General features: G+C 40.9%; 1 protein-coding gene across 4 annotated transcripts in view; it reads left to right on the top strand.

Annotated features, from left to right (window-relative positions):
- The window catches only part of LOC135162509 (zinc finger protein Gfi-1b-like), a 40744-nt gene that overhangs the window by 25711 nt on the left and 2988 nt on the right, over positions 1–12045 (top strand). For all 4 annotated transcript variants that reach the window (XM_064121087.1, XM_064121088.1, XM_064121086.1 and 1 more), the window contains 2 exons: positions 1696–2357; positions 2486–2762. In XM_064121087.1, the coding sequence (XP_063977157.1) occupies positions 1696–2357; positions 2486–2762 (939 nt within the window). The remainder of the gene's footprint in view (positions 1–1695; positions 2358–2485; positions 2763–12045) is intronic.

The following is a 12045-nucleotide window of genomic DNA, read 5'->3' as shown; positions in this document are numbered from 1 at the left end:
CCCTCTGCGGGTCTCCATCTCCTTCAATCCCGTCTCCATCTGTCTCACTCGAGATTTTCAGGGAAGAAATTTTCGTCTTGGTTTCATTGTATTGAGTGGCCCGCAATAAATCTAGGCTCAAGTTCATCATCAAAATTTAATTAGCCGATGAATAAACGCTCAGGGGGATGCTGGGAGTTGGTAAGAGGGTGAGAGGTAATGCAAGTGCAAACCCGGACGTATTACTTATTTAATTCAATTCTCCGACGATTTTTTTTTCTTTCTCATCTTTTTTGGGGAGTTTTTCTGAACGGGGGGAACATCTGCGTGCAGAACGCACTTTTTGCCGAGCATTCGTTCTCATTTTCGTCCGTCGCTCCCGGCTAGACTTTTTACCGCATTCCACTGCTTGAGTATTTGCGTAAGCAGTTGTCTTTCAATCCCAGTTACTGTATCCTTCTGGGTCTCATGCATTGTCGTTTTTACATTGGTATGAAAAAAAGAAGTGAAAAAAATGTGTGAGAAAAGATTGAAGTGATGATAAAAAAATTCGTTAAAATGGATTTTTCAGATGGAAATTTCACAGGTGTAGGAAATTATTTGTTGGGGAGATAAAGAACAGATTTTTATTCAGGATTATTAGTGCCGAGCTGTCAAATTATAATCGATCGGAAGGTGGAAGACAAATTTGAAAAGAAAATTATTAATTTTCTGGTTCAATAAAATTATATTGCTAGAAATTTATTTGTTCTCTTGGTCTGGTCGTCAGATTGATCATCGCCGAGACTTTTATGCGGAGCCCTCGGCCTCGTTAGTGCCAATAAATAATCCCAAAACTGACATTTTGATATGATTGAAAAATCAAGTGTCCCGTCCCCCAAAGTATCCTCCGTGGTGCCAAAAATTGTAGGGGAGTGATACCACTTGGTTTTAAACGCAATTATGGACCACTATATAATATACCAGTTGGGGCACGTGCCTGCGTATCGCCCACACGGATTATAAGTATGATATAGACTGACGGGATATATGAAATCGCATACTTGTTCTCTCCCCTTTGGAAATATTCATTCTCGTGAGCCTAGGAAATCGATTCCCAACTGAGTGTCTCAGTCGATTGTAGGCGATGAAAGTAATCAAGGGATTTTGCCTGGTTGAATCTTTGTCAAAAGTCCTTGAGCAGCTGAGGAGTTGAACCTTCTCGGGAGTTATCCGGAATTTCCGCGATTTTCAACGTTTCGGCTCCCCTTTCCCCCCCTTCAACATGGCGAAACGTTTTGCCTCGTTAGAGCCGAGGATCCTACGAGTCTGTTCTTCTCCACTTCACCCTCAAGAAAATACCCGACTGTACGTGACTCAAATCTCATTTCAGTACCCATCCAGATAGTAATTTTGTCTACCGAGGGAGGAGATTATTTTTTGGCTCTTGTTTTATGATTTCTAGGATTGAAAGATTTGAGTTGTGCTGGATAATATTTTTTTTCGATTTTCGATCAAGAATTTTGCATTAAATGACAGCTACCAGTTATCACATCATTGGGATTGTGATTTTGTGGGAATTTTCCACGTTCTGTAGACAAATTTTCATGAATCCAATTCATCTGTCAAATTGTCGCTTCAGTCGAAGGTTAAATAAAATCAAAAAAAAATTTTTTAGTCCAAACAATAGAAAAAAAACTCGACAGCCGAATGCATTTGTAAACTTTCTGATTCCAGAACGATTATCATTCGGTGTTGGACGACTAGTAGGCTCCCCATCAACAAGAAGTCCCTCTCCCTCTCCCTCCCTCGGTCCTTCCTCCCCCGTGACAGGACAGAGGGATCAGGAGATTGACGTTGACGGTGAAGAGGATGAGGAAGAGGATGAGGAGGTGGACGTTGACGTTGAGGAGGTTGGAGACGAGGAATACCGAGATAATAATACCTCCCCAAGGTCCAGTCACTCGACTCCATCGCCATCGCTGACCCAGGCCCCATCGCCCATGACACGTCCGCAGAGGAAATCAGGTGACAGCTTCAGTGTGTCAGCGCTGTTGAGGCCAGATCCACCATCCAATCGTAACACATCACCAGTATCACCTGATCAGAATCCAGTCGCCCATCAACCCACACCTAGTATCAGCCTGTATCCACATCTTCACCTGCAGGGTGGACTTCTACCACCCCATCCACATCATCCACTGTCCTATCTCCATCCTCAGTTGCTTCCTCATCATTTATTACCACCCCATCTTCATCCTCTTCTGCGAGGTGTACATCCAGCACATCCTGGAATCCATTCACCTCACACCCATGGCCTCCATCATCCACATCCTCTCGGCGATGTCTACAGCTGCGTCAAGTGTGACAAAATGTTTAGCACACCACATGGGCTTGAGGTAAATTACTTTCTCATGACAAGTGTCAAAACAAGTGTTAATAAAGCAAATTAGTGGGATAGATAATTATGAATTTATGGCAGATGTTGGAATATTTATTTGTATTGATCGGTTATTGTTTGTTCTAGGTACACGCGCGAAGATCACATAATGGTAAACGTCCGTTTGCCTGTGAACTCTGCAACAAAACATTTGGTCATGAAATAAGTCTCACTCAGCATCGTGCTGTGCACTCAGCTGAAAAAGTGTTCGAGTGCAAACAGTGCGGTAAGGCCTTCAAACGTTCGAGTACACTCAGCACTCATCTACTCATCCACTCAGACACACGACCCTATCCCTGTCAGTTTTGTGGCAAACGTTTTCATCAGAAGAGTGATATGAAGAAACATACGTACATCCACACCGGTGAGTAATTGATTATTACTGTGAATCCATTAATTTATTCGAGAATTAGCTACGGAAGGCCGATAAAATGAACGAACTTAGGTTTTTTTCCCAATCGTTAATAATTCCAAAACCGATTTTTGTGGCGGTTGTTGAAGTTGCAGTTTACCTATCACTGTAGTTGAGTTATCTAATGATGGAATAGTTACACATTTTTGCACTGAACATTCCATACTTTTTCCTCAAAGTTCATTGAAAAAATGCGTAACTGTTCCGTTGTTTTACCGAATACTATTTTGACTGGCAGATTACGGAATAGGAACGTAATTTTTAATGAATTTTTCCCTCCATTCAAATTCATTAATTTACACCAAATGCTACGATTTCTCTGGTTATTTTTGCGGAAAATAAAATAATTCGTCACGCTGGTTTTATTACCTGCTCGGACTCTTTTGCGGATTCAGTCAGTTTGGATCAAATAGTGGCGAGTTTTGGCGCATTAAATAATTCAATGGAGCGTCTGGCCCTGAGTGGAGTCAGTGCTACAGTGAATTCATCTCTTTTGCCTCACATACACATGTGGTATCTCCTGATGGTGGGGCGCAGGAGGCAGTAGGGGGGAGGGGGGAGACAAGGGATGGGTATGGCACACGCCCGGTAATAATCGTAATGCCCTTTTCCAAAGCACCAGCTCCATTCTCTGTCTCACTTTTGTAAATCCTCTCCTCCCCATTCCACTCTTTTTGCTCATCTCCCCAATTTTACTCATGGTGTCTGGTCTACTCGACTCTTGACTGGGGAATACAACTGGGGACCAATCTTCAAATAGATTTTTACTGCCTGTACGAATTATCCGCTCGTGGGAAATTTCACTTTGGCTTTGGGAATGAAGTATCGGGTTTCGTTGGGAACTGGATTTCACTTGTAGTTTTTTTTTTATTTGAGTTGATTTATTATGAGGTGAGTGGAATGATATTATTGTTTATCATTCGTTCCCTATAAATGTTTAGCTTTTAATGTTTCTGGGTAAATAGAGAGTTTGCTTAATTTTTTTGGAGTGTTACAATTCCAAGTTTCGATCGTAAATTTTTAGTTTTTTATTTATGGACTTCTCGTGTCTAAACATCGATGTTGTTTTTAATTAAAACGCGAAGAATCAATAAACGAATACACTCACGAATTGTTACATAGAGTTCGTCATTGAAACGTCGGGGCATGCCATCGAAAATCAGTTTTTGCTTTGGAAAATCTCTCGGAAATTGGTTAAAAATACCAACAAAATATTCACTCGACTCATCCTCTCGGATTATAATATATTTTCTCCAGAGTACTTGACACTTGCTGTTTCAAAAGTGATGGAAGATACAAGTGAAAGTGGGTGGGAATAAAGAGGAAAAAAGGGACTGCGAGGGGCTGACTATTCAGAGGCGTGGAAGAAGGGGCTGTTTTTCTCATTCCTTTCAACTCAAGGTGGAGGGTATCTCTGGGTTTTGTATCGTAACCATGGTAACCCCGTCCCGATGTCTTATCAAATTATCACCTTGTCCTCTGGACCTCCTCGTTGCCTGGTCCTTTTCCCATTCACGACTATCTCAAAATCCCCAGTGAAGAAAACGAGAAGTGAGTGAGATACGAAATAGAGTAGAATGAAGGGATAAAAGGAGGAGTACAAAGAGCCAAAACCGATGGTCACTTGGTATCTTGCTAACAACCTATGGGACTTGTGTACCTCGAATGTTTCGCGAAGGGTGGACAAATGGCCGCTACGGAACATTTAATTCATTATTCACGGCCGGATGAGGGATGAAAAATTTAGGAAAAACTTGGGAGACGCGAAATTACCAGTGGAAATGGATCATTGGAGATTGTTTACCTCGCGTAACAAATCTTTTTCGGATTAATTTAACCGGTCTACTTTTGGGTTCATCAAATATTTCTTCGTCTATTGATTCAATGAACGCGGAGAGCCAGACAGATGGGAGATTTTGCCTTTTTCAAGGCGAAATATTTTTTCTGAAATTTTTCTGCCAAAATATCTGACACACAGATTGGAAATGTTAAAATCGCGTGGTAAATAGGGAATTTTATGGAAGGTCAATAGATATTGTAAATGTTGAGTCAGAAATGAATTTACGTAGTTCTATAATTTTTTTTTTATTAACATGTCTTTCTCGTTTTGTGGTTGGAAATGGGAGCTTTCATTTGAGCTTAATCTTCAACTGAAAAAAATAAAAATTTTATACTTTGGAGCCGATGTTATCTAGTAGACATATTCATTAATTTAAATGAGCTGACGAGTCGGAGGATTTGAGGTATAATTTCAAAAAGATGACCCTTCTATCTCTTCAACATCTCAAAATACGTGACTGGCTGTTTTCGTGTACGAGATCAACTTCAGCGATAGAAATAAAATTTTGAGTTGAAGGACTGATTTTACGGTCAGTTGGGAATTCCACGATTCCCTTTTCAGGATATTAAGGGGTGATTCAACGTTAATTACATTCTACTTTCGGTCAGATTTCGTCATTCTGTTATTCCGACGGGATTCAATTACTTATGCGTCGGTTATAGCGATGATTCATTTTTTAATAAGACATGGCGGGCTAATACACTACTAATTCAAAAAATATTCCCTACTTTTGATAATGCAACGAATTAATTATCACACATTCCACTTGTTGAGAAATATTTATCTAGTACTTCGTGCTAAGCCAGTGTCACGCTCTCATCGAGTTTATTCATTCAATCCCATACTGTCATCCAGTGCAGCAAGTACAGGGTAACAGTACCTAACCCACCTAATAATGATTTTACGTAACGCCACACGACGTACCCTGGGGAATCTTACGTTGCCGCACCCTCGTTGCACATGGCCCAGGCGTGTAGCACCATGCAGGGGTGTGAGGGGACAGAAGGACTGTGAATGTAGTCAGTTGTGTACTGATAGAAACGTGAGACAGAGATGAAAACACCAACGGTCGAGGATCTTGATTATCATTAGAGCTGAGAGTCACTCGGGACAATCGGCGACCCCCTTGGCCTCGGCACGCATCACGTACCAGGACACGCTATGACTTTTTTTTTTTCCTCATGGTCGTGATGAGATTTCACACCGTAGGATCTTTAGGCGGAGTAGCGAAAATTGAGGGGGAGGGGGGAAGCTTATTGCCGAGAACTTTCTGGGGGTGTTGCAGATTTTTATTGATGAGAGTTCTGATAACTCAAATCAATGTATCAAACTTTTGAATTATTTTTTTCTGCCTACGAAAATTTTTATATTTTGATTTATTTTCGAAATTTGTGTTTACGAGGGATCAGTAGAAATTCATGTAGACTTTAAAGTTACTCACGTACTTTACCATTTTTCCTCCGGAGAAATGCTTTTCTACTTTTGTAGTTGAACATTAGAACTTTTATGTGAGCCCCATTTGACCCGAGCTTTACGGGCATTTTACAATCATTTTTTATGTAAACTATTCAGGTATGAATTTAAATTTCGATATGAATACATTTGAAAATATGAAAATATTTGTTGCAACAAAATTTTGAGTCCATTTCCGTAAAAATAAGTGAGTTATATTAATTTCGATAGTGTATTCTCTCGATGTCGTTTATAAAATCCTATTTCATTCGAATTCTCTCGGAAATTTCCGGGGATTCACGTCTTCCTTCCATGAATAATTCTGTTGAATCGAGGGATTTATGTACTTAATCTAATTGGCTACATGAAATTTCCTTGAATTACTGGTTAACAAATCCACCACCGAGTAAAATCCCAATGTAACCGAGCTTATCCTGCTGTTTAACTTGTCAAAGGGTCCAAACAGTATCTTTGGGGGTAAGCTTCATACCTACCCTGAAAGTTATTCACCCCCTCCTTCCTCCCCCTTGCCCATCAACCCAACTGGTGACAGGAACGACAAGTGCGTATTCAACAACCCCCTAGCTAAGTAAACAACGAACGCAGTGTAATCTCTGACCCCATACGCCACCATTTCGGTTTTCGTCTTGAATAAATACCGGGAGCTGTGGGCTCATATGTTGTGTATTAGTTTGCCATTTTTACAATGGTATTTTGTCAATAAAATTCGAGTGACAGAGTTCATACTTAAAGGGCCAATGATTCTGTTTATTTTCCATTTTTCAAATATTTTTTTCACCCTGTTTTTGGGCCTTTTTCGTGATTCCATCTTCTTTGGTTTTCACCCCTCGTCATTGTTGAAACCACCACATTCACGATGACTCGTCAACCCCTTGTTATCACTGAAAACACAACCTGCTCGGTTTGCTACTTGTGTGCAAAGTCACAGAGACAGAAGGTACAGCGGAGACTTGAATGATATTTTCTCTTATCTTTTTGGAAGTGAAGTTCAATTAAATTATCAGGATATTCAGTATTTTCGAGGGGCATCAGGCGTCGCCTACTAATTATGGACACATTGATTGACGGATTTTGGCGTGACAATAAATTTCATAGTTACATTTTATCGTATATTAGAATAAAATCTGATAATCATAGGATTACTCTTCACAATTGTACTGGTTTATTCAATTTTATCGACTCACCGTCGCTGATATAATCTGTTCCCTTCTATTTTTGAATCCCCTCATATTGGAATTCCACTTTTAGAGCAGTTTTCCCTATATGAATAATAAATTATCACGTGAGAGATGAGTTTAAACGTGAGTGGTTAATGCTATAAGTCGATGGGTAGAGTAAAGGTGTCAGTGAGTGAGTGTACTTGGCCTGGGCGCGTGTATAACACCATTCTCTCGCTCTCTTCTGGGGCTATTAGAGGTTTCCGGGTGACTTGGCTCGCTGGGAAGGGTAGAAGGGCCAAAGGGGGCAGTACCATCCGCATCTCCGGTTCACCAACACCGCAACATCCCACCGAAGCTGTTTAAACTTTGTGACAGGCGCCGTAGGAGGCTCATGTCCCATTACATCCGCATTTATTGTTCACGGATTTTTATTAAAAATTCAATTGACCGATGCAATTTTCACTCCTACCCCACACGATATTCAATGAACCCTGGAATCGATCGTCAATTGAGTGGTTTACCCCATTCCCGTCAAAAACTAATCACCACCATCATTTTCCTCATTACTACATCATCCCCGAGGACTTACCTCTCATTCCAAATGTAATGTCACGTCAGAGATAGTCGATACAGTGGATACAAGCTGAACGTAAAGCGTCGTGAATGCAAATTTCATCATATGAGTGAAATGGAAGAGGGGAGGTGGAGGGTGGGTTATCGTGAACATCCTCAATGTCGAATAGCTCGGCCTCGTAGCTGGATATGGTATGATTAAATTTGCCAGGATATCGACATGACTCGTAGGGCAACCCACAGCGGCATCATCACTATATCCATCCGGTGTAACTCATCCACCATTCCATGTTTGTCGATAATTCTGGAGCAATGTAAATTACATGATACTTTGAGTGGAGGGGGATGGAAAATCATTATCGCGGGGATATTCAATACCGAAGCTAATATTTTTGTCATCTACTCGAGGTGATATTTGATACAAAGGATCGGAGAGGGGTTCGACTAGATCGGATTTGTCATGAATTCTGATGTGATCGGTGGTGTAATAATTTAATAGCCATCTATCCACTGTTATCGAAAGGGACAGGATTACAAGTCCGCGGGAAGGGAGGGGGGAAGAGCCCTTGTGGGTGGCTAGAGAGGTATTAAGGAACTAACTGGCTTAGGTATCTTGTATCGTGTTTCAATTGCTTTAGTTCATTCTTCAGCGTCTTGATGTCGGGGAGGAACTGGGGTAGTGGTGGTGCAGTTTGCTGGGAATGATGGCTGTCGGGGTTTTAGCATAAAATTGTGAAGAAGTGGTGAGTTGTGGGGATGAGGTATAGCTGGAGAATGAAATGGTCTAGAGGGAGGGAAGCGATCAATAGAAATTACGTCAGTATTTGGTTATTTTAGATGAATTTTTACGAATTTTAGGATTGAAATTTTAAAGGCTGATTGTGTACCTGATGAAGGGGTTAATTATGTCTCATTATGGTGAATTTTTTGATAGTGAATCAGAGCATGCAGGGAAGGGGAAATTTTTAGTTGTCGGAGGATTAATTTTTTTCCCGTAAAATGTATAAACGGTGAAAAAATCGAATGAATTAAATCACCAGATTTTTCTCGTCACTTTTGTACATCGGAGTTTATTGGAAATGCGTGGAGTATCACGGGCACGGTTTACCTGGTGACTCAACATTCCATCGTTCGCCACCACCGGGGGACACTGAGTTGTACATGCTTGTATGTACACTGAGTCCCAGGGCAACACTTTGACCCCCACACCCGCGACCTCTGGATGTTACTCCCGTTCCATCCTCTTTTCCCACTCATGCAGCTATCCATGTAGTCCCGGCGTATACCACCTATAGAAATATACCGAATACAACGTGCTGTTGAGAGTTGCTTTCCACTCGGACGAATTTCCACGCATACATCGGCCTTGGGTCCGTTGGGATACGTTGCTTGTCATCGATCCGGTTCAAACGTGTCAGCCGATCGTCGAGATGTGTTTCAAATTATTGTCGAGTATTATTTTCATGTTCCAGATACTGTGTCATTAAAAATTTTCAAAATTCATAACTTCATGAGCTGATTGAATTTGTAGATGAGTTAGACAGTTACACTGGGCGAATGAAGCTGTGAAAATTGTTTATGTTGCAATCCACATATACCAGACGTCACTAAAGTTGTGTAATTACGACTTGACGGTTTGGAAAATGGCTCCAAAAATTTCAGGTTAAAAATCGGACGTTTTAAACAATTATTCGCTCATAATTTTCTTGATAATTTTTATCTCTTCGTGCACTGTTCATTGGATTCTACACTTCATATGATGATTGTTCTCTGAATCTCCCTGAAACTGAAGCACTATAAAAATTTGCAAGCGCGTGGAAACTTTATTCAAAAAAGTTCAGCCGTACAAAACCGCAAAATTCTCCACTCCCACACACAACCCCTCCAACCCCCAAAAATCATTTCTCCATATTATTTTCAAACCCATGTATTCACTGGAGATATAACTTCAATACGATTGATATCCAACAGGGTAATCCCAGCGGCAGTTGTACGCTCCAGAAAGATGGAGGAAAATCCAGGCTGTCCTCGACATGAAATATGAGATGTGGTTTCCTCTAGGATTCCCTTTTCTCCGGGCCTCATCCAATGCACGTCGTCTTAGATCTTCTCACTTCGTCTCGCACGTCCTTTTTTCATCCCTCGTCCTTTTTTTCTCTCGTCTTTCCCCATCCCGTGTGCATTTGAGCTCGCCTCTCGCGGGGATTTGGATTGGAGGGCAGACACGAGAGAGAGAGAGAGAAAGATCTCTCTCAACTTCCACCGTAGCCGGGGGGGTACGGTGAGGTAGAGGAGCCCTGGTCGATGGAGACGAGAGGAAATCAATGCCTTTGCCAGGCAACTCCTCCGCACCACTCCGTTTTCAACCTAGAATCCCAGCCCCACCTCGAAGGACCTTTACTACTTGCTTCCTCACTTGATTTTCTCTTTACCCCCTCGTTCCAATCAAGAAATTTTTTTACTACAGACGTTCCAGGGGTTTTATAGATTTTCTCTTTATGGAAGGTTTTGCACTGTAGTTTATGAGACTGGCTTTCTATTTTTTAATCTTATTTTTCTTTATTTGTTCTGGATTGATGAAGAATGGAGGAAAAAGTTTTCAATTTTCGTTCCGACTTGAGCCACTTCTGAGAATTGGAATTTAATTCACTCAAGGATATCCTAATCCTTTGACTATTGCTTTCCTAGGGCTTTCATTTGAGTCCTATGGGATCCTCGAAATTCTATTAACAATTTTCTAATGACGTGTACAGCTCAAACACATGCAGTAGGTTCCTGTATTCATTGAATCGCCAGAATCAGAATTTTAGTTTCCCGTAGTAAGATCTACACTACTTACTTCTTCACTTGATTTTCTCTTTACCCATCTCTTCCAATCAAGAAATTTTTTACGTCAGACGTTCCAGGGATTTTATAGTTTGTTTTTTATGGGAGGGTATGCACTCTAGTTTACGAGCCTGAGTTTCTATTTTTTAATCATGCTCTTCATTTCTTTCGGATTGCAGAAAAATAAAGTCAAGGGTTTGCAGGATTTTTATTTTACAGTGGGTAGTTTTGAAAAATGTAGTCTAATTTAATCATTAGGTGTTTGTGAAGCAGATGAACTTTTGATATGTGGGAAGCTGGTGCTCAGGTTCGTCGGGTCAGAGGAATCTGAATTTCGTATTCCCGAAGTAAGACCTTTACTACTTGTCTCGTTACTTCATTTTCGCTTTCAGCCGTCGCTTCAATTAAGGAATGTTTTCACTGCTGACCTTTCAGGATTTTTATAGGATTGCATTCGTAGGATTCTTCATGAGGTTGGATTTCGACTTCTTATCTAGGTTGTTATTATTTATTTGTGGGGACGGAAGAATACGCGATATTCTAGTAAAAATTCTTGCTAAAATTTTTCACACGAATTTGTTACTGGAATTTTTCTTAAAAATTTGGTTTATGAAAGTTCTGAGGTTCTAAATGAACTCTCATGCCAAACTCAACAGTAATTTCAACGTAATAAATGACGTCTCATCATCTCTTCACCTCCGATACTCCAAAATTGATGAATCCCTTCATCTCCCAAGTCCCGTTAACTCTAATTGCTTTGGCATCCTCCCCCACCGGGTTCAATAATCTCCGAATTAATTTCTAGTTAAATCACATCGGGCTAGACCTCCCATTGACTAATACCACCCGCCACCGCAATTCGCCAAATTCTTTCAGACAAACGACTCTCACAATCGCGTGTAAGTCTCTAACTTTCTTACCCACTTCCTCCACTTTTTCTCAACTTTCTTCCAAGTTTAATGAAGACGATGGCACAGGTACCGGAGGGTGAAAAAAATTATGGGTGAAGTTCTTGAGTGTCGCTCGAAAAGCGATAAAACTTTTGGAAATCGTTGGGACACAAAAGGGTAGGGTTTTAGTGTTCCAAGGGTGGAGCTGAGTTAGAGGGAAGATTTCTTGGAGTTTAATATAGTTTTAGGGGCGGTGGCGTCAGCGGTCGACGATCCTGGGGGTGTAATGGCGTCTTAAGTTCTCAGGGGTTCTCAATTCCTTCCTCGAGGAGCCATTTTTAACAGTGAAATTAAAAAAAATCTTTTTTTTCGATGAATTCACCACTTTCGGTATTTTATTTTATTCTTTTTCTCCATTTCCGACATGTAGCAGCTTTTATATCACTCCGTGCAACGAATGGCGCATTACGTAC

The sequence above is a fragment of the Diachasmimorpha longicaudata genome, chromosome 5 (assembly GCF_034640455.1).
Source record: "Diachasmimorpha longicaudata isolate KC_UGA_2023 chromosome 5, iyDiaLong2, whole genome shotgun sequence".
Taxonomy (NCBI): Eukaryota; Metazoa; Arthropoda; class Insecta; order Hymenoptera; family Braconidae; genus Diachasmimorpha; species Diachasmimorpha longicaudata.
This window is presented reverse-complemented; position numbering and strand designations above follow the sequence as displayed.